Source organism: Strix uralensis, chromosome 5 (assembly GCF_047716275.1).
Source record: "Strix uralensis isolate ZFMK-TIS-50842 chromosome 5, bStrUra1, whole genome shotgun sequence".
Classification (NCBI taxonomy): domain Eukaryota; kingdom Metazoa; phylum Chordata; class Aves; order Strigiformes; family Strigidae; genus Strix; species Strix uralensis.
In genome coordinates, this window is record NC_133976.1 from 993,903 (window position 1) to 1,015,800 (window position 21,898).

Consider the following 21,898-nt stretch of genomic DNA (forward strand, 5'->3'; position numbering starts at 1 on the left):
CCCCATGTCCTGCTGTCCCAGTGTCCCCATGTCCTGATGTTCCCGTGTCCCAGTGTCCCCATGTCCCCATGTCCTGCTGTCCCAATGTCCCAGTGTCCCCACGTCCTGATATCCTGCTGTCCCCATGTCCCCATGTCGCGATATCCCCGTGTGTGTGTGTGTTGCGGGGGGGTGGGTGACGATCCCCACCCGTGACCGTGTCCCCCGTGGGTGGGTTCCCCCCCCCCCCCCCGGTGGGGGGGTGGCGGTCACGCGTGGGGGTGTCACACACACCCCCCCCCCCGTGGCGGTGTCCCCGGGGGATGCGCGTACCTATATTTATCCCTTTGTCCCCAGAATAGCGACAGACAGCGGGGGCGGGGGGGGTGGGGGTGGGGCCGTGTCCCCCCTCCCCGCCCCTCCCCCCGCCCCCCCCCCCCGCCCCCCCGCCGATGCTATTTTTAGCTCTCGCGTGTTTCCAGGGGAACCCTGATGACGCAGTGACGTCAATGCGGGTCAATCGCCGCCGCCAGGGCTCGCGCCGCCGCGAGAAGGGTCCCCCCCCCCAAAAAAACTCCGCACCCCCCCCCAAAAGCCCCCCCTTTCCCCGCCCCCCCCCCCCCCCAATAGCGCAGCGCGGCGGGCAGCGGCAGGTAGGACGGCGGCGGGGGGAGGGAGAGGGGGTGAGGAGGGGGGGGGTGGCTCCGGGATCCCCCTGTCCTCCCCCCAAAACAACCTCCCACTCCTGGGGTCCCCCCCCTCCTCCCCGAGACACCCCGCAGCTCCCGGGGATCCCCCCCCCCACCCCGCACCCTGTCCCGGATCCCCCCCCGCCCTGCGGGCGCCATACATGGAGGGGGGGGGGGGGGCAGACCCCCGTCACAGCCCCCCAGGGATCCCCCCCCCCCCGCCCCGCAGCGCCCCGGCACCCCCCGCACCACATCGCGGGTTCCCCGTGCCCACAAGCCCCCCCCGCAACACCCCGGGACCCCCCCCACCCCCCCGCAGCACCCCGGGTCCCCACGCACCCCACAGCAGGGCCACCCATGGCCCCCCCCCACCTCCTCCCCCGGGGTGCCCCTCCCTGTCCCACAGCCACCCCCCCGCAACGTCTCTGCACCCCACCTCACGCCATGTGTCCCCCCCCTGCTCCCCTCCATCCCGGGGGGGCGCGGGGGCCCCCAGATCCACGCAGCCACCGCGGAGGGGGGGGACAGACACCCCAACCGCGACCGGGGGACGTGGCGCTGTGGGGACACGGCGGGGGGGCGGCAGGGGGGGGTGGCAGCCCCCTCCCCTCGCCAGTGACATGGTGGAGGAGCCAATGGGCCCCCAAAGACCAGCCCAGGTGCTGGGGGGGGAGTTTCTAGAAAGGTCTGTGCCACGTGTGGCACTGCTCGCACGAGGCCTCGCACACGTACCAGGGCCAGGAGCGTGAGACGACCCCCCCCACCCCAACCCCCATCCTGGCACGGCCACGGAGCCTGGGGACATGGGGGAATGGCGCTGGAGCCAGGCAAGTGTCACCGTCCCTGCGGAAAGGGTCACTGAGGCCAAGAAGTGTCACCGACCCCGGAAAGTGTCACCAAAGCTGTGAAAAAACCTGGAGAGGGGACGTGGGTGGAAAAGGGATGTGGGTGGAGATGGGATGTGGATGGAGATGGGACGAGGGTGGAGAAGGGACGTGGGTGGAGATGGGATGGGGGTGGAGAAGGGACGTGGGTGGAGAATTGACGTGGGTGGAGATGGGACGTGGATGGAGATGGGACGTGGATGGAGACGGGATGGGGGTGGAGAAGGGACAAGGGTGGAGAAGGGACGAGGGTGGAGAAGGGACGTGGGTGGAGAAGGGACGTGGGTGAAGAAGGGACGAGGGTGAAGAAGGGACGAGGGTGGAGAAGGGACGAGGGTGAAGAAGGGACGAGGGTGGAGAAGGGACGTGGGTGGAGAAGGGACGAGGGTGGAGAAGGGACGTGGGTGGAGATGGGACGTGGGTGGAGATGGGACGTGGATGGAGATGGGACGTGGATGGAGAAGGGACGTGGATGGAGAAGGGACGAGGGTGGAGAAGGGACGTGGGTGGAGAAGGGACGTGGGTGAAGAAGGGACGAGGGTGAAGAAGGGACGAGGGTGGAGAAGGGATGAGGGTGGAGAAGGGACGTGGGTGAAGATGGGACGAGGGTGGAGAAGGGACGTGGGTGGAGAAGGGACGAGGGTGGAGAAGGGACGTGGGTGGAGATGGGACGTGGGTGGAGATGGGACGTGGATGGAGATGGGACGTGGATGGAGAAGGGACGTGGATGGAGAAGGGACGAGGGTGGAGAAGGGACGTGGATGAAGATGGGACGAGGGTGGAGAAGGGACGTGGATGAAGATGGGACGAGGGTGGAGAAGGGACGTGGGTGGAGAAGGGACGTGGATGAAGATGGGACGTGGATGGAGAAGGGACGTGGGTGGAGAAGGGACGTGGATGAAGATGGGACGAGGGTGGAGAAGGGACGAGGGTGGAGAAGGGACGAGGGTGGAGAAGGGACGTGGGTGGAGAAGGGACGAGGGTGGAGAAGGGACGTGGGTGGAGATGGGACGTGGGTGGAGATGGGACGTGGGTGGAGATGGGACGTGGATGGAGAAGGGACGTGGATGGAGAAGGGACGAGGGTGGAGAAGGGACGTGGATGAAGATGGGACGAGGGTGGAGAAGGGACGTGGATGAAGATGGGACGAGGGTGGAGAAGGGACGTGGGTGGAGAAGGGACGTGGATGAAGATGGGACGTGGATGGAGAAGGGACGTGGGTGGAGAAGGGACGTGGATGGAGAAGGGACGTGGATGGAGAAGGGACGTGGATGAAGATGGGACGAGGGTGGAGAAGGGACGTGGATGGAGAAGGGACGTGGATGAAGATGGGACGAGGGTGGAGAAGGGACGTGGATGAAGATGGGACGAGGGTGGAGAAGGGACGAGGGTGGAGAAGGGACGAGGGTGGAGAAGGGACGAGGGTGGAGAAGGGACGTGGGTGGAGATGGGACGAGGGTGGAGATGGGACGTGGATGAAGATGGGACGTGGATGAAGATGGGACGTGGGTGGAGAAGGAACGTGGGTGGAGATGGGACGTGGGTGGAGATGGGACGTGGGTGGAGATGGGACGAGGGTGGAGATGGGACGAGGGTGGAGATGGGACGAGGGTGGAGAAGGGACGTGGATGGAGAAGGGACATGGGTGGAGAAGGGACATGTGTGGAGAAGGGACATGGGTGGAGAAGGGACATGGGTGGAGATGGGACGAGGGTGGAGAAGGGACGAGGGTGGAGAAGGGACGTGGGTGGAGAAGGGACGTGGATGGAGATGGGATGGGGGTGGAGAAGGGACGTGGGTGGAGAAGGGACGTGGGTGAAGATGGGACGAGGGTGGAGATGGGACGAGGGTGGAGAAGGGACGTGGATGAAGATGGGACGAGGGTGGAGAAGGGACGTGGATGGAGAAGGGACGTGGGTGGAGAAGGGACGTGGGTGGAGAAGGGACGAGGGTGGAGAAGGGACGAGGGTGGAGAAGGGACGTGGGTGGAGAAGGGACGTGGGTGGAGAAGGGACGAGGGTGGAGAAGGGACGAGGGTGGAGAAGGGACGAGGGTGGAGAAGGGACGTGGGTGGAGAAGGGACGAGGGTGGAGAAGGGACGAGGGTGGAGAAGGGACGTGGGTGGAGAAGGGACGTGGATGAAGATGGGACGTGGGTGGAGAAGGGACGTGGGTGGAGAAGGGACGTGGATGGAGAAGGGACGAGGGTGGAGAAGGGACGTGGGTGGAGAAGGGACGTGTCCGCTGCCAGCTGTGGTTGGTGCCATCTCCCCCCCCCGGTTCAGTGGGACACCCCCCCCCCCGTGGAGGTTCCGCGCTGCCTCTCTGGGCCTCTGGGAACCATTTTCCCCGGCTGCCCCCAGGGTTTGGGCCGTGGCGGCAGCTCCGGTGCTGCCGTGGGCTGTGGCGGGCAGGGGGGGTCCCACCATCCCCCCCCCGGCAAGGCCCCGGGACACGGCTCCGAGCCACAGGAATTCCGGCAGCCGCGTCCCGCTGCCCACCGGCCGGTGCCACCAAGGACGGGCCCGATCCGCAGCTGACGAGATTCTGCACTTCCCTGCCTGCGGCTGATGGGATCCTGCACCTCCTGCCTGCACCTGGCAGGATCCTGCACCTCCTGCCTGCACCTGGTGCGATCCTGCACCTCCTGCCTTCATCCAGCAGGATCCTGCACCTCCCTGCCTGCACCTGGCAGGATCCTGCCCCTCCCTGCCTGCACCCAAAAGGACCCTGCCCCCCCTGCCCGCAGGCAGGGACCCCGCGCAGGCAGAGGCTGCTCCTGCCCCGGGTGCGGCCGCTCTGGCTCCATCGCCCTGTGCCACCTCCTCATCGCTCAGGGCCGTGTCCCCTCGGTCACCTCCGGCGGTACCAGCGTCACCCCAGGACCGCAACTCCTGGCACGAGGGACCCCCGAGGAGCACCGGGACCCGTGGGGGGGTGGTGGGGTGCTGAGGGGGGTGGGGGTGCTGGGGGGACCCGCATACGCAGGCACACACCTCCCTGTGCCCACAGAGCAGGGGCGGGTGACAATGTGCCCTGCGCTGGGGACACGGGTGACACCGGCCACCGTCACCTCCCCCCCCCCAGGGGCTGGTGGGGACCGGGGGGGGGGTGGGGCGCACGACATACCGTACCCCCGGGGTGGGGGGGGGTTCCACGCAGCATCGGGCACCCCGTGTCGCCGCCGCCGTCCCTTGTCACCTGCTGCCACCGCGGGTGTCACCGTCCCCGTCTCTCTCGGGTCTTTTTGCGGTCTGGGCTTGCTGTTCCTCCCCCGGCACTCAGGAAGCCCTTACCCCAAAAAGTATCCGCGGGGGATCACGTCCGCGCAGGAAAAAGAAAAGGGGGGGGCGGGGCTCAAGCCCAGGTAAGTCTGGGGGTGCTGGGGGGGGGGGTCTGAGGGGCTTGGGGAGGACCCCAAAACCCTCCTCATGCAGCCCCTGGGTGTGGGGAAGGCACAAAATGGGAGTGCACGAAGCTGCCCCACACCCCGCGGACCCCCGGTTATTTGGGGGGAGGGGAGGTGGCACCGGGGGACACGGAGCCGGTGCCATGGGGACAAGGAGCCGTTTCCCTCCCGGGGGTGGGGGGGGGGGTCCCGGGGTGAGCCCCGAGCCTGCAGCAGGGTGGCGGGGGGGGGGGGGGAGGAGGGGGTGGGCGACATGACTTGGGGGGGTCACAGCACCCTTGGGGCACCCCCTCACTGTGGCACAGTGGCTGGGTGTCACCGTGGGGTGACAACACTGGTCCGGATGCACGTCCCGGCCTGTGTCGTCGTCTCCCCCCCCCAGCCGCCACCGCCCAGCTGGCTGGTTAATGATGTTTAATTAGCTAATGAGGGGCCGGAGGTGGTTGATTGGCGGTTAACGGGGAGGTGTCACCGGGCTCGATGGCCCCGTCCCCTCGCAGGTGACACCCTCGCATGGCACCCGTCGGTGCTGGCAGTTCCCAGTGCTCCCAGTTTGGGTGCCTGTCGCATCCCCAGTTACCAGCAGGGCCCGTGTAACGCACTGGGGGGGGGGGGGAGGGGGGCATTGCACCCCCTCCCCGCAGCTCTGTCACCCCACGGTGGCACCTGGAGGCTGGGATGGGTGGCCTGGCTGGGGGACAGGGGACAGGGGTGGGAGTGATGCTGGCGGGGGGGACACACACAGGGAATGGGGACACGAGGGGTGATGGCTTTGAGGGGGACAGAGCTTGGGGACATGAATGATGGTGGCTGGGGGGGGACAGGGACTGGGGACAGGAGCAGGAGCTGGTTGTGATGGGGACAAGGACTGGGTACATGAGAGGGGTGACACTGGCTGGGGGGGACAGGATTGGGGACACGAGTGATGCTGGATGAGGGGGACAGGGCTTGGGGACACGAGGGGTGATGGCTTTGGGGGGGACAGGGCTTGGGGACATGAGTGGGAGTGAATGATGGTGGTTGGGGGGGACAGGGACTGGAGACAGGGACTGGGGACATGAGGGGTGATGGCTTTGGGGGGGACAGGGCTTGGTGACATGAGTGACACTGGCTGCAGGGGGACAAGGAGTGGGGACATCAGAGGGGTGACAGGATTGGGGACAGGGCTTGGGGACATGAGTGATGGTGGCTACGGGGGGACAGGATTGGGGACATGATGGGAGCGATGCTGGTGTGATGGGGACAAGGACTGGGGACATGAGAGGGTGACACTGGCTGGGGGGGGACAGGATTGGGGACACGAGTGATGGTGGCTGGGGGGGGACAGGGCCTGGGGACACCAGAGGGGCGACAGTGGCTGCAGGGGGACAGGATTGGGGACACGAGCGACGCTGGCTGGGGGGGGGGGGGGGGGGGGGAGGTGTCACAGGACACGATGACAGCACCCAGTCCACCGTACTCGGGGGGGGACACACCCCATTTGTCCCCGCTGTCCCCCGTGTCCCCCGTTTGTCCCCGCTGTCCCCCGTAGCGGCCGCTCGGGGCCCTGCCAGCCGCTGCCGGGCAGCCGGTGCCGCCGCCCTTTCCGGGAAGGGCCGTGTCAATGTTTGCGGAGCACCCTGACCCCCCCTCGAGCACCCCGCGGGGGGGGGGGGGGGGCTGAGGGCACCCACAGACCCACACTTTGGGGGTGGGGGGGCTGCGCTGCTCCGGGCTCGGCCAGGAACGGGGACGGGGACACGCGATGGGGACATCACCGTGTCCCCAGGCTCCATCCCCAGGCTCCGGGGGCTACGGTGACGACGTGGAGGTGCCCCCCCCCCCCCCCCAAAAGCCCCACTCCCCCGTTGTGTCCCCGTCTGAGGCCCCAGGGGTGGGACCCCACAGGTCTGGGGACACTTGGGGACACCGGGCAGCCTCCAGCACCCACCCAGGGCGCAGGGACACCCTCAGGGGACCCACACCCCCCCCCCCCGACCCCCTTGGCTGGGGTTTGAAGCCCCGGGGGGGGGCTCTGTCGCTTGTCACCTGGTTTGGCCGTAGGGCCCAGCCCCGTGTCCCCGTGTGTCCCCCCCCCCCCGCGTCAGCGGGGACCCCGCGGTGGGGCCGGTGTCAAACGGGGTGAACCCGACAGTCCCGACCGCAGGAATGTGGGTGCTAATCCGGGCCGGGCGCGGGCTCCCCCGGGACACCCCCCTCCTCCCGCCCCCCCCCCCACCCCCCCCCCACCCCCCCACCCCGCCGGCTCCGGCCGTCCCGTAAAAAACATGAATCACCCAAAAAATCACCCAAAAATAACAGGGACAGGGCGTGGGGGGACACACACGGCGGGAGCACCCAGGATTCATCTCCCCCCCCCCGCGATGAATCCAGCCCCGGAGGGGACCAGGATTTGGGGGACACCCCCCCTCCCCCCCGCCTTTCCCCGCTTTGGGGGTCCCGGGGTGGCCGAGGACTTTGGGGGGGGGGGGTGTGCAGCGGCGGGGGGCCGTACTGAGCACCCTGTCCCCATCCTGAGGTGCCCAGCGGCTTCTTGGGGTCCCCCAGCCTTTGGGTACACGGGGTGCCCCCCCCCGTCCCCCCCCCCGCTCCTCTGGGGACACCGGAGCAGCCCGGGGGGGGCGCGGGGGGTGTGTGACCCACCGGGTGCGTGTGCCCAGATGTGGAGGGGGGGTGCCCAGATGTGTGTGCCCGGCGGGGGGGGGGGGGGGGGGGGTTGTGCTCAGATGTGCGTGTGCCCCCAGGTGTGCCCCCGCCCAGATGTGCGCGTGTGCGCGCGCGCACGCCCAGGGGTGTGTACGTGCCCCCAGATGTGCGTCGGTGTGCTCCCGGGTGTGGGGGGGGAGCACCCACGGGTGTGCACGTCCAGATGTGGGTGTACGTGCACCCAGATGTGTGTGCACACCCAGACGTGTGCGCGCGCGCGTGCCCAGATGTGGGCGTGTGCCCAGACACGTGTGTGCCCAGATGTGCGTTGTGTGCGCGCGCCCAGGTGTGTGCGTGTCCAGATGTGCGTGCCCAGATGTGTGCGCGCGCGTATCCACGTGTGCCCAGGTGTGCGGGCGCCCAGGTGCGCGTGTCCAGACGTGTCCGTGTGTCCACATGCGTGTGCGTGTGCCCAGGTGTGTCCGTGTGCCCGCACATGTGTTGGGTACATGCCCAGACGTGCGTGTCCCTGTGCCCAGATGTGTCCGTGTGCCCAGATGTGCGTGTGCACGTACCCACGTGTGCCCAGATGTGCGTGTGTGCCCAGACATGTGTTGCGTGCGTGCCCAGCTGGGTGCGTGTCCAGATGTGTACGCGTGCCCACATGGGTGTGCCCAGATGTGTCCGTGTGCACGTACCAACGTGTGCCCAGGCGTGCATGTGCCCAGATGTGCATGTCCAGATGTGTACGCGTGCCCACATGCGTGTGCGTGTGCCCAGATGTGCATGTGGGTGCCCAGCTGTGTCCATGTGCCCACACGCGTGTGCGTGTGTCCAGCTGTGTGGGTGCCCAGGCGTGTCCGTGTGCCCACACACGTGTGCGGGTGCCCAGATGTGTCCGTGTGCCCAGATGTCCGTGTGCATCCCGGTGCCTCTGCTCGGGGTGTGTGTGTGTGTGTGTGTGTGTGTGCGCACACACACACCCCTTTTGCCCCCCCCCCACTGTGCGCCTCTGCCCTGGTGTGTCACCTCAGGGGTGGGACACCCCCCTTCCCCCCCCCCCCCGTGGTACGTGCAAGGGGTCGCGTGTGCGGGGCTCACGCTCGCGCTGCTTGGGGGGGGGACGGACACCCCCCAAAAATCACACACACACACACCCCCATCCCCCCGCACCCCCAGGGGGGTGCTGGGTTTGGGTGCTCGGGGGGGTGGGAGTATGGGGGTGTGTCCCCCCCCGGCCTCTCTGGCCCCATCGCGTGCCCCCCCCCCTAATTTGGGGGATGTGGGGCAGAATGAGTCGAAAAAGGGGGGGGGGGACACACGACAGAGTGGGGAGGGGTGAGAGGGGGGTCACACACACACACACACCCCCCGTGCACCCCGGGGTGTGCAGCCGGGGGGCGGGGAGCGGCGCGGGGGGGGCGGGGGGGGGGCGGGGAGCGCCCGTTGTGCAACGGCCCCGCGGCGCTATAAAGGGGGGGCCCGCGGGCCATGGAGCCACCGACGGGACGGGACGGGACCCACGGGGCGGCCCAGGTAAGCGGGGACCCCCCCGAACCCCCACTTTTCCCACTGACCCCCCCCTTGCCTACGGACCCCCCAACCCCCCCCATGAGCCCTGTGGGTTACAGACCCCAATCCCCCCCCCCCCCATTCACCCCAGGGGACATACAGGGACCCGACCGCCCCCCCCGCGATGTCCCCGTGTGTGTCCCCCCCCTCCACCCGGGGGTGTCACCCCCCATGTGTCCCCCCCTCCCCGTCACCGGTTCTGTCGTTCCAGGCTCAGCGGGTGGGTGAGAGTCTGCGGTGAGTATCGGGGTGCTCCGTGACCCCCCCTTTGTCCCCGTGACCCCCCCTCCCCGTGTGTGTGTGTCCCCCCCATTGGGTGACAGGGACACGAGCCACCCCCCTGTCCCTCTGCCCCCCCTCTTGGCCTCCACAGAGGACCAGGGGGGGGGGTCCTGGGGAGCGGGGGCAGCTTTGGGGACCCCCCACCCCCCCCAAACCCCCCCAGAGCGTCCCCCGGCCACGTTGTCACCCAGACTCTGGTGACAACCCCGCGGGGTCACGGTCACTCGGGGACCTTGGGCCGGGGGTGGCCGACGCGACAGTTGCGAAAGGGGCGACTCCGGGAAGGTGACGGGACACAGTGACACCGGCACGTGCCGGCGGGGACACGGTGGCACGGTGACAAGGACCCGGCTCCGGTTGTCCCTGGGTTGGGGACACGGTGATGAGGGCACCGTTCTGGTTGTCCCCAGGTGGGGGACAATGACGTCACGGTGACAAGGGCCCCGCTCTGGTTGTCCCCGGGTTGGGGACACGGTGGCGCAGTGATGAGGGCCCTGCTCCGGTTGTCCCCAGGTTGGGGACACTGTGACAAGGACCTCGCTCTGGTTGTCCCCAGGTGGGGGACATGGTGACAAGGGCCCCACTCCAGTTGTCCCCAGGTTGGGGACATGGTGACAAGGAGCCGGCTCTGGTTGTCCCCAGGTTGGGGACATGGTGGCACAGTGACAAGGGCCCTGCTCCAGTTGTCCCAGGCTTGGGGACATGGTGACACGGTGACAAGGGACTGACTCTGGTTGTCCCCAGGTTGGGGACACAGTGACAAGGACCCCGCTCTGCTTGTCCCCAGTGGGGGACATGGTCTCACAGTGACAAGGACCCCACTCTGGTTGTCCCCAAGTGGGGGGACACAGTGGCACGGTGACAAGGGCCCCACTCCGGTTGTCCCAGAGTTGGGGACACGGTGACAAGCACCTCGCTTCGGTTGTCCCCAACTGAGGGGACACAGTGTCACAGTGACAAGGACCCCGCTCTGGTTGTCCCCAGGTTGGGGACACTGTGACAAGGGCCCCGCTCTGGTTGTCCCCGGGTGGTGGGGACACGGTGACCACATGCCTGTGCCACCGACACCGCTTGCCCCGTGTCCTTGGTCATGTCACCACACCACCTCGGGGGAGCGGGGGGGGGGGGAGCCCATTTTTTGGGGTGCAGCCCCCCCCCTGAGCCACCCTGCGCGTGTCCCCCCCCACGGCAGAGCCCGGCGGGATGTGGTGGTGGCCCGGGGTGTCCCTCTGGGGGGTCCTGTGGCTCTGGGTGCCGCTGGCCCGTGGCCACCCCCTGCGGCTGGAGAAGGTCCGGGCCGACACCAGGAACCTGACCCGCACCCTCAGCACCCGCCTCCAGCAGCTGCAGGCGAGGGGGGGGGCCGGGGGGGGGGGGGCTGGGGGGGGCCGGGGGGGTCACTGGGGGAGGGGGGGGGCTCGTGGGGGGGTCACTTTGTGTCCCCCTCCCCACCCAGGGACACCCAAAGTGGGGGGGGGCTGGAATACAGAGTGGTCATTGGGGGGGGGGGGGCAGGGAGGGGGGGGGGGAGCGGCGTGATGGGGGGGGGGGGGTCTGCACCCTAAAGGGGGGGGGAGGATGAGGGGGGGGTGTCTGTTCCCAAAGTGGGGGGGGGGGGGTCACTAGGGGGGGATGGGGGGGGGGTGTCACCGGGGGGGGGCATGATGAGGGGGGGGCTCTGTAGCCTAAGTGGGTGGTCCCCGGGGAGGGATTGGGGGGGGGGGGGGCTCTTTACCCCAGATGGGGGGTTCGGGGGGGGGGGGATGTTGTGGGGGGGCTCCGTAGCCTAAATGGGGGGGGTCAGCAGGGATTTCGGGCATCTCTGTGCCCTAAATTGGGGGTCCCGGGGGGGGATATTGAGGGGAGTATGGGGGGGGGGGGGCTCTGTACCCCAAATGGGGAGGCCCAGGGAGGGACTGGGGGGGGTGTCTGTACCCCAAAAGGGGGGGTCTGAGGGGGGGGTGTCACCCACAGGAGATGGGGCGCCCTAAGAGCCCCCCCCCCTTTACCCCCCCCCAGATCTTGCCCCTGAGCCTGAAGCTGAGCGGTCTGGAGGCGATCCCGGGGGGGGGCGCCCCCCCCGAGGGGTTGGTGGCCATGGACCAGCACCTGCAGCTGCTGCAGCGCCTGCTGGCCGGGCTGGCGGCGGGCAACCTGCCGCTCGCCCAGATCGCCAACGACCTGGAGAACCTGCGCAGCCTGCTGGGCGCCTGGGCCACGCACTTGGGGTGCCCCCCCCACCCCCCCCCCCGCCCCCCCAGCCCGCCGGGGGGGCGCTGAGGTGGCGCCCGTGTCCCCCCCCGCCGCCCTGGATTTGGTAGCCGAAGCTCCACACTCGGTAGCCGGGCTGGCCCTGGCGCGGCTCCGCCTCTGCCTGGAGGGGGTCGCCGCCCGCCTCGAGGGGACCCCCGGCTGCTGAGGGAGGGGGGGACCCCGGGATCAGGGGGGGGGACCCCAGCCGAGCCCCCCCGGGCCCAGAGGGAATTGTGCTGCGCTCGGTTCTACCGTCACCCGTATTTTTATTATTATTGTTGTTGCTGTCACTCGGTATTTATTCCTCCCACATTAATTTAAAATAAAGCAACTTATTAATAATAATAATTACTATTATTTGTATTTACTTCTCCCCCGTTAATCTGACCCATCACAAGTACAACCCCGCTATCACTAATTACCCTTATCACTGTTAATATTTGTATTTATTTCCCCCACCCCCACCTAAAACAAACCGACACGAATTAGCGATAATTAGTATTTGTTAGATATTTCGTTATTAATTGCTTAATGTTCTATTTCTCCCACATTAATTTAAAATAAACCGACAATTATTTGTATTTATTTCTCCCACATCCACCTAAAATATTTATTATTATCAATAACCACGTTAGCTTGGATAGTCGGTATTAGTAATAATGATCAATATTTTTATTTAAAATAAACTTATTGATAATTAGCAATAATAATTATTTATGGAAATGTTAACAATAATGATTGTTTTATTAAATTTTATTTTAAAAAATATTTCTCCCACATCAGTTTAAAACGAAGCAGATTATTACTGCAATTATCAATAATTACTTCGCTTAGATGATCGATAATTAATATTTTTATTTAAAATAAACCCATTACTAATTATCAATAATTATTCCATCAGATACCACGGACTGTAACAACTCAACATTTGTATTTATTTCTCCCACATTAAAGCAAATCATCATTCTCGCCAACCATCAATAATCACTATTTACCTCAGATAGATCAGTATCCATTATTTTTACTTAAAATAAACCAATTACTGCTAATTATCAATAATCATTATTTATATTAGATGTTAATAACTTAATATTTGTATTTCTCTCTCCCATATCAATTTAAAATCAAGAAATTATGGTTAATTATCAATAATCATTACTTGGCTTCATTCATTATTATTTTTAATTATTTTTATTTAAAATAAACTGACTTATCACTAATTACCAATAATTATTTATATTAGCTGTTATATACTGTTAATGTTTGTATTTGTCTCTCCCACATTACAGCAATTATTATTAATTATCAATAATCACTATTTACCTCCGATATATCATTAGTTACCATTTAATATTTTTATTTAAAATAAACCGATTATGGCCAATTACCAACAATCACTAATTACATATCACACACCGTTAATTAACTTCGTATTTGTATTTATTTCTCCCACATTAAGATAAAGCCAATTATTACATTAAATATTTGTTATTTTTCCACATTAATTTCCAATAACACTGCCATTATTTATTTTTTATTATTTATTATTTATTCATTATTATTTATTATTTATTATTCATTATTCATTATTATTTGCCCCAGGGGGACACCAGGGGGGACACAGACCCCACCCATCTGCTGTCACCTGTCCCCCCCCCCCCGACACGCTGCTCACGGGGCCACCGGCCCGGCCACAAGCCCTGTGGCCACTGACTCGGGGGGACCCCACCCCCCCCTCCATGTGACAAAGGGGGGCACAAGGTCCCCAACTCCGCCCTCCCCGCCCCCAGACAACTGGGGTGCTGCCCCCCCCCCCCAGATCTTTCCACCCCTCAACCCCCTTTTTATCCTCTGTGCCCCCCCCAAGTGGGGCACCCCCCCTCCTCACCCCATGGGCACCCCAAATAATGCCCCCCCCCCCCCCTCCAAGCCTGGCCCAGGGGTGAGGGGTGGGGGGGGCCCCCCACGGGTTGAGGGGGGGCTCCAAAAGGAGAATTTTTCCTCCAAAGAGCTTTTTATTAAAATATAATCCAATATTTTTACAAATGGGGGGGGGGGGGGGGGGAGGTCCCAAACCACATGAGACCCCCCCCCCGAAGACGGGGCACCCCAAAGGCAGCGGGGGGGCACCCCCAAAACGTGGCGGGGGGACACAAGGGGAGACCCAGGGGCTCCATCCTTTGGTCCCCACAGGTCCCTGGAGTCCCCCCAACCCCCCCCAACGGGGATTTGAGGCCAACGACCCCCCCTCCTCCAGCCCAGCACCCATGGGTGGGGGGTCAGGGTGCTGGGGGGGTGTCTCAGCTCTCAAACCATTTGCCCTTTTTGGGGGCGGGGGGGGCGCTCCCCAGAATTTTCCTCTTGTATCGCTCCACCAACTCGTTGAACCGCGCCTCAGCCCCCCCCTGCCGCCGTTCCTGTGGGGAGAAACAAGGGGGGAGCACGGGGGGGGGCCCCAAAATTGACAGATCTGTCCCCAAAACAGCCTTGGGCGGGGGGGGGGAGGAGGAGAAACCCTACCTGGGTGGGGGCCACCTTGTGCTTCTCCTTCCGCTTCTGGACTTTGTTTTTTGTTTTTTTTGCGGGGGGGGGCTTCACCTTCCCCTTGTCGCGCTTCCTGGGGGTGGGGGGGGAAACGGGGGGGGCACCCATGGGTGCCAGGAACACCCGTGGGTGCTGCACAGCACCAAGAAGGGGGGGCGGGGGGAGCAGGAAGAGGGGGCCCAATCATGCCCCCCCGCTAAAAAAGGAGAAAGCAGGTGCCCGCAGCGAGGGGGAGGGAGCCCGAGGGGGGGGGGTCAGGAAAAAAGGGGGTGCCCCCCCTTGCACCCCGTTACCTGATTTTGGGGCCCCGGTGCGAGGGCAGCGCCAGCACCTTCTTCCTGGTGGTGCCGTCCGGCAGCTCCACCCGGCCCCCCCCAGCCGCCTCCGTGCGGAAACCGGACCAGGGGAGGGAAAGGGGGGGCTCCGGGCCCCCCCCCCGGGGGTCCCCCAAAACCGCGGGAGGCCTGCGGGGGGCGGGTCTTCTTGGGGGGGGGAGGTTTGAGGGGGGGCGCTGGGTCTTTCGGTGGCAGCTTCAGCTTGAGCTGCACCGGAGAACAGAAGAGGGGGGGGGGGTCACACGGTAAGTTGGGGGACACGATAAATTGGGGGGGTCCCCCAAAACTGCGGGACCTCAGGGGGGGGGGGGGGGGCGGTTCTTTTGTGGGGGGGAGGTTTGAGGGGGGGCGCTGGGTCTTTTGGTGGCGGCTTCAACTTGAGCTGTGCCAGAGAAGGGGCAGGGGGGGATATGAGAAATTGGGGGGGGGCACGGTAAATTGGGACACACACACGCACAAATTGGGGGGAGACACGGTAAACTGGGGGGGGGGGGGACACACGGTAAAGTGGGGGGGCCCCGCTCCTACCAGGCTGCGCTGGGCTCGCTGCTCCTTCAGCTTCAGCTTCCGCCGGTCCTCCAGGGAAAACTCCACGATGGGCCTCTGGGGGGGGCGGGGGGGAAGTGGGAGGCAGCCCTTGGGCAGGGGGGGGCGGCAGCCCCCCAATAATACCATGGGCAACCGGGGTGGGGGGGAGCCCCCCAATAACACTGGAGGAAGCAGGGGGGGGCAGCATCCCAATGATAAAAGGGGCACCCCAGAAACCCCAAAAGGGGATGGGGGGCACCTGAAAAACGGGGGGGGGCAAAAGGGGAGGGGGGGGACCTGAAAGAGGGGGGGCACCCCCAGAAGGGGATGGGGGGGCCCCTGAAAGGAGGGGGGGCCCCAAAAGGGGATGGGGGGCACATGAAAGGGGGGGGAAACCCCAAAAAGGGGATGGGGGCACCTGAAAAAGGGGGGGGGCAAAAGGGGATGGGGGAACCTGAAAGGAGGGGACACCCCCAAAAGGGGATGGGGGCACCCAGACGGGAAGGGGGGGACCCCATGGGGCCCTGGAGGGCAGAGAGGGAGGGGAGTGGGGGGGGCCTGAGGGGATGGGGGGGCCCTAAGGGGGGGGGTTGGTGGGTTGGGGTGCAGGGGTTGGGGGGGGCACATAGAGGAGACTCCACAGGATCCCACGTAACGGGGCTGTGGGGGAAAAGGGGGGGCTCCCAGGGGAAAAGGGAGGGGGGGTCCATCCGCCCCCGGGGGTTGCACCCACCTTGTGCGCCCCGAAGAGGTGGGGGTTGTTGTTGAGGGCGCGCAGAGCCGCCAGCGCCTGCTCGTGCTCCCCGAATTCCACAAAGGCGAACCCCAAAGAGTGCCCCTGCCCCCGCAGCTCCCGCATCACCCGGCACTGGGGGGGGCACATGGAAATGGGGGGGAGGCACCCCCAAACCCGCCCCGAGGAGAACTGGGGGGACACACCCACCTCCTCTGCACCCCCAACCCCCCCCCCCAAAGGGACCTGGGAGGGGACTCCCACCTCTTCTGCACCCCTAAATCCCCTTGAGGGGACCTGGGAAAGGACCCCCACCTCCTCTGCACACCCAAACCTCCCTGGGGGGGGGACCCCCACCCCCCCTGCACCCCCCAAACCCCACCCGAGGGGACCCGGGGGGACACCCCACGCCCCCTGCACCCCCAAACCCCCCCGAGGGGACCCAGAGGGGACACCCCACGCCCCCTGCACCCCCAAACCCCCCCGAGGGGACCCAGAGGGGACACCCCACCCCCCTGCACCCCCAAACCCCCCCGAGGGGACCCATGGGGGACACCCCACGCCCCCTGCACCCCCAAACCCCACCTCCTTGAGGCGCAGGGCCCCGCGGGGGCCGGGCAGCCGCTGCAGCAGGCGCCGGAGCTGGGCGCTGTCCACGGCCTTGGGCAGGTTGTGGACGCAGAGTCGGGTGCGGGACACGAAGATGTTCTGATCCCGCAGCTTCTGGTACTTGAGCTCCTCAAACTGGGACAAACTGGGGCGTAAGAGGGGGGCTGTGACACCCCCCCCAATTTGGGGTGCTGGCCCCAAATTCTCCCGGTCCCCCTCCCCAGGGCTCACCCGCGCTCGCTTGGCCATGTCGGCGTCGCTCACGCCCTCCGCAGCCTTTGTCCCGGCTCGGATCACTGTGGGGAGGTGAAATGGAGATTTTGGGGGGTTAAAAAGGGATTTTTGGGGTGCCCAGGAGCCCCCCCGGGGCTGGTACTCACAGCCTTCACGGGCCAGGTAGAGATTTCGGGTGCCCGTTGGCTTCTTTGGCTTCTGGCCGCGGAGTTTTTGGGCCTCCTCACGGCTGACAGCCAGGTCGATGCGGAGCAGCCGCCCCTCCAGCCGCAGCCCCCCGCCCTGCGAGAGGGCACTTTTTGGGGGTGCAGGGCATGATTTTGGGGGTGGGGGGCCCAGTTTTGGGGTGTGGGGGGGCCACAACCCAGACCCTAAACCACCCAGGGGCTGGAATGACCCCACAGGTGTCCCCCAAAAGCAAAGCTGGTGCCGTCCCCAAAGCCCTGGGGGGTCCCTTGTCACCCCACGCCCCCAGGGGGGGGTCCCTTGTCGCCCCTGGGGGGTCCCTCGTCACCCCACGCCCCCGGGGGGGGTCCCTTGTCGCCCCTGGGTGGGTCCCTCGTCGCCCCACTCACCTCACTCCCCTCCTGAGCAGCCTGGAGACATTTCTGGGCGGCTTCTTGCGTCAGGAACTGAGCAAAGGCACAGCCTGGGGGGGGGGAAAGAGGGGCTCAGGGTGAGGAGCGGGATAAAAGGGGGAGCCCCCCCCCTCAAGATGTGGCCCTCCCAGGCCCCCCATTACCTTTGGAGTGCTCCGTGTCGGGGTGCAGGACGACGCGGACGTACTTGAGACCCCCAAATTGCTGCAGCATCTCGCCCAGCGCCTCCTCCTCCGTGTCAAAGGAAAGATTCCTGCCGTTGGATTTTGGGGGGACACAGAACTGTTGGGGGGGGGCCTGCACCCCACAACCCCCCCCCCCCTCCTCCCCAGACCCACCAACACGGTGAGGGGGGCCCCCAACTCTGCTCCCCGCCCCCCCCTCCCCAGCACTCACCGGATGAAGACGGTCCTGCCCTCGCTCACGTCCGAGGGCAGCTGCCGCCCCCGCCTTCGCTGTTTTCTGGGCACATCTTCCTCTTCCTCCTCCTCCTCCTCCTCCTCCTCTTCTTCCTCCTCCTTGTTCTCCTCTTCCTCACCATCATCCTCGCTGCCTGCTTCATCCTCTTCTTCCTCCTCTTCCTCGCTGCTGCCCTTCCCCAGTCTACAACAACCAGAGCAGAGCTGGAGAACCCCAAGAATTGGGGAGGGGGACAAACACACAGGCCTCAGGCTGGGGCCCCCCCAGGGGGACAAACCCGGGGTCCCCCAAGGGGACAAGCCCGGGGGGGGGGGGTGTCCCAAAGCCCCACAGAGAATGGGGGGGGGGGGCACAGGGCTGCACCCCAAAGCGGGGCTGAGCCCCCCAGGATCAGAATCCTTCCCCTTGCTCACCTGCCTCGTGCCCGGGGCGAGAAGGGTTTGATTTTCTTCATCTTTCCAGCTGTTTTTTTATCTTCCTCTTCCTCTTCCTCCTCTTCGTCTTCATCTTTGTCTTCCTCCTCCTCCTCTTCTTCCTCCTCCTCCTCTTCCTCCTTTTTCTCCTCTTCCTCACCACCACCCCCCCGCCTCCGCTCTTCAGCCCCCCCAGCTTTCTCCTCTTTGCTCTCTGCAGGGTGACAGAGCCACAAGAGGGAACAGTCACCCCCAGTGTATTATTGGGGTGCTGCCCCCCCCCTTTCAGTGTTATTGGGGGGCTCCCCCCCCTCAGCCCTCTTCTGGTGTTATTGGGGGGCTCCCCCTCACCCCCCCCCAGGGCTGCCCCCTCGTGTTACTGGGGGTCTCCCCCTTCCCACAGCTGCCCCTCATATTATTGGGAGGCTGTCCCCTCACTTCCCCCCCAACAAAAGCCAGCAGCGGGGGGGGTAATGGACCCCCCCCCCCACTGCTGGGGAGGCGTGGCTAGTACCCTCACCGTCAGGCTGGCCACCCTGAGTCGCCCGGTACTTGTCCTTGGCCACGGCCCAGTCCACCGCCACCGGCCGCCCTGGGGAGGCAATGGGATGTGGGGGTGCGATGTCAGCATGTGTCGTGTCCCCCCCCGCTTTCCCCAAGGGGCCCCCCCACTCCCGTGGGGCAGGAGAAGGGGGGAGAGGCCCCCCCTGACCTTTAATCTCCTTCATGTTCAGCTCCCGAAGGGCCTTGGCCGCTTCCAGAACGTTCCGCAGCTGCACGAAGGCGAATCCCCGCATCTTCCCGTCTGCAAGAAGGGGATTCTTTGGAGGCAAGGAGGGGGGGCTGCACCGCATGCTCCAGCTGCGCCCCCCCGCCCCCTCCAGAGCAAAGACACAGGGGTGCCCCCCCCCCCCAAAATATCCCCAAGAAGGGGCTCACCTGGTTTCCGGGGGACGTTCACCTCCAGGACGGTGCCGAAGGGCGAGAAAAGAGACCTCAGGTCGTCCTCGGAGCACTGCGGGGGGGGACACACAACACCAGGTGGGTGACAAAAAAGGGGTGGGGGGGCCCTCCTGGGGATGGGCAGAGATGTGGGGGGGGCCCTGGGGTCACAGCAGAGCTGGTTTGGGGGGAAGGGGACCCCCCCTCTCAGTACCTTGAAGCTGAGGTTGCGGATGATCAGCCGGGCTTTCCTGGAAGGGCCTTTGGGCTTCTTGGCTCTCGGGGGGCCCACGGTGGCCACTTTGGGGGCCCCTGTAGCCAGGAGAGAGGGGAGGATTTAGAGAGGGGGGGCTGCCAGTCCCTGAGAGCGCAGGGAGGGGGGACAGGACCCCCAGCTCACCCGCTTCTTCTTCTTCCTTTTTTCCCTCCTCCTCCTCCTCCCGCGGCGGCTGCTTCTTCCTCCGGCCCTCCCTGGGCCTCTGGCGGGCTAGTGTCACGCCGAGCCGGTGGCCACCGAGGGTGGTGGCCTCCCGCAGAGCTCGCTGGGCATCCTCGGGCAGGGAGAAGGTGACGTAGCCGAAGCCGCGGCAGGTTTTGGTGCCTGGGGGGGTGTGGGGGGGGGGGGCTGTGAGGCCCTGACCCCCCCCACATGCCCCCCTCGCCACTTCTCACACTCAAACCATCCCCAACCGCCCCTGGGGCTCCTCCTGACCCCCCCAGAGTCCTCCTTGAGCCCCCCCCCACACCTTCCCCCAACACTCACAACCCCCCCCCCGCCTGGCACAGCCCCCCCGCTTCCCCCCCAACCCACCTCTGCACCCCGATCCCTGACACCCCAAATAATGGCTTGGCCTGATCCCCCCCAACTCCCAACACGTCCAAATTCCAGACACCCCCCCACCCCAATTCCTGCTCTCAAACACGCCCGCTCCCAGCACACACATCCCTGCCCCCCCCCACCCAACTCCCAGCCCCCCCCCAGATCCCCCGGGCACATGGTTACTGGTGCCCCACGACCCCCAGATACATCCCCCCCCCCCCCCCAATCCTCCCTACCCATGGATCCAGGTGCCCCCCAGATCCTTCTCCCCCTCCCAGGCCTTGGACCCCCCAGCACCAGCCCCCCCAGATGCTGGTCCCAAGACCCCCCAGGCCCCCCAAGACTCTGATCCCAAACCCCCCCCCTGAGCCTTGGACCCCCCAGACCCTGGTCCCAGGCCCCCTGATGCTGGTCTCCAAGCCCCCCCCAGACCCTGGTTCCAGAGCCCCCCCAAGGCCTCAGGCCCCCCCAGACCCTGATCCCAAGCCCCCCCCAAACATTGCCCCCCCCCAAGACCTCAGCTCCCCCAGATGCTGGTCCCAGGCCCCCCCAGACCCTTACCCCAAGCCCCCCCCCGAGCCTCGCCCCCCGCAGACCCCTGTCCCAAGCCCTCCCCGAGCCTCACCCACCCCCAGCCCCGGTTCCAGGCCCCCTCAGCCCCCCCCAGACCCCCTCCTCCGTCTCCCCCAGGCCCCGCCGCGCCCCCCCCGACCCTTCTCGGTGACGACGAAGCAGCGGCGGAGGGGCCCGAGGCGGCCGAAGAGACCCTCGAGGTCAGCGGCGGTGGCGGCCGCGGGCAACCCCCGCACCAACACGGTGCGTCCCGGCCCGGGCCCGCAGCCACCGGCGGCCGCCGCCATCTTGGGCACGCGCCGCGCGGGGGCTGCCGGGAAGGGCGGGGGCGGGGCCTGGCGGGGGAGAGCGACCCCTGGCGGCGCGGAGGGCAACGGCGGGGGCTGGGGGGGGCGGGGGGGTGTGGGGGGACAGGGGGGCGCGGGGGGTCCTGTCCTATGGGCTGCGGGGTTAAAGGGGTTTGGGGGACCCATCCCAGGGGATGGCGGGGTCAGCGGGTCCCAGATCGGGGGCCTTGGGGGTGTTTGGGGGTCCCATCCCAGGGGATGTGGGGGGTCAGGGGGGCATTGGGGGGTCCCAGTTCAGTGGCCTTGGGGTTGGGGACATTTGGGGGTCCCAGGTGAGGGGATGTGAGGGGACAGGAGGGGACAGGGGGGCTCGGGGGGTCCTGTCCTATGGGCTGTGGGGTTAAAGGGGTTTGGGGGTCCCATCCCAGGGGATGGGGGGGGGGGGGTCTCAGGGGTCCCAGCTCGGGGGATGTGGGGGGACAGGGGGGGACAGGGGGGCTTGGGGGTTCATGTCCTATGGGCTGTGGAGTTAAAGGGATTTGCGGGTCCCATCCCAGGGGCTGGGGGGCCTTAGGGGGTCCCAGATCAGGGGCCTTGGGGGGTGTTTGGGGGTCCCATCCCAGGGTATGTGGGGGGTCAGGGGGGCTCGGGGGTCCCAGCTGGGGGATGTGGGGGGACAGGGGGGCACGGGGGGTCCTGTCCTATGGGCTGTGGGGTTAAAGCGGTTTGGGGGTCCCATCCCAGGGGCTGGCAGGGTTCGGGGGGTCTCAGGGGTCCCAGCTCAGGCTTCTTGGGGTCGGGAGGGATTTGGGGTCCCATCCCAGCCCCCCCGGGCAGCAATGGGGTGCAGGGGTCCATCCTGGTGGTCGTGGGGGAGCTGGGGGGGTGGGTGTCTCCTCGCTGTGGGGTGCCCAAAGTGTGGGGCACTGGGGCTGGGGGGGGGGGGTCCCAGAGGGAGGGGGGGTTCCCGCGGGGTCACACTCACATCGTTCACACATGGCACTTTATTGGGTACACGAGGGGGGGGCCGGGGGGGCTGTGGTGGGGGGCGGGGGGCCCAGGCCCAAATTCCCCCTAGCACTGGGGGTGCAGGGGCCTTGGCAGAGGGGGGGTCCCTGGGGCACAATGGGGGGGTTTGGTGGGGGTCT

General features: G+C 65.9%; 2 protein-coding genes across 2 annotated transcripts; one reads left to right on the plus strand and one right to left on the minus strand.

The window, feature by feature from the left end:
- Positions 1–9,125: 9,125 nt before the first annotated feature.
- On the plus strand, positions 9,126–11,889 carry LEP (leptin). The gene is made up of 4 exons (XM_074869600.1): positions 9,126–9,142; positions 9,390–9,415; positions 10,653–10,810; positions 11,480–11,889. Exons 3-4 carry the CDS (start codon positions 10,664–10,666, stop codon positions 11,738–11,740), a joined length of 408 nt encoding a protein of 135 aa, XP_074725701.1. The 5' UTR covers positions 9,126–9,142; positions 9,390–9,415; positions 10,653–10,663; the 3' UTR covers positions 11,741–11,889.
- A 664-nt stretch (positions 11,890–12,553) lies between these two features.
- On the minus strand, positions 12,554–20,765 carry RBM28 (RNA binding motif protein 28). The gene is given in 19 exon segments (XM_074869598.1): positions 12,554–14,130; positions 14,234–14,330; positions 14,551–14,669; positions 14,671–14,799; positions 15,121–15,195; positions 15,854–15,988; positions 16,439–16,597; positions 16,694–16,758; positions 16,843–16,978; positions 17,272–17,345; positions 17,439–17,548; positions 17,692–17,898; positions 18,129–18,342; positions 18,649–18,720; positions 18,841–18,933; positions 19,068–19,143; positions 19,285–19,382; positions 19,471–19,671; positions 20,603–20,765. Coding segments are annotated over 19 exon segments (2,325 nt in total). The 5' UTR covers positions 20,751–20,765; the 3' UTR covers positions 12,554–14,013.
- Positions 20,766–21,898: the final 1,133 nt, after the last annotated feature.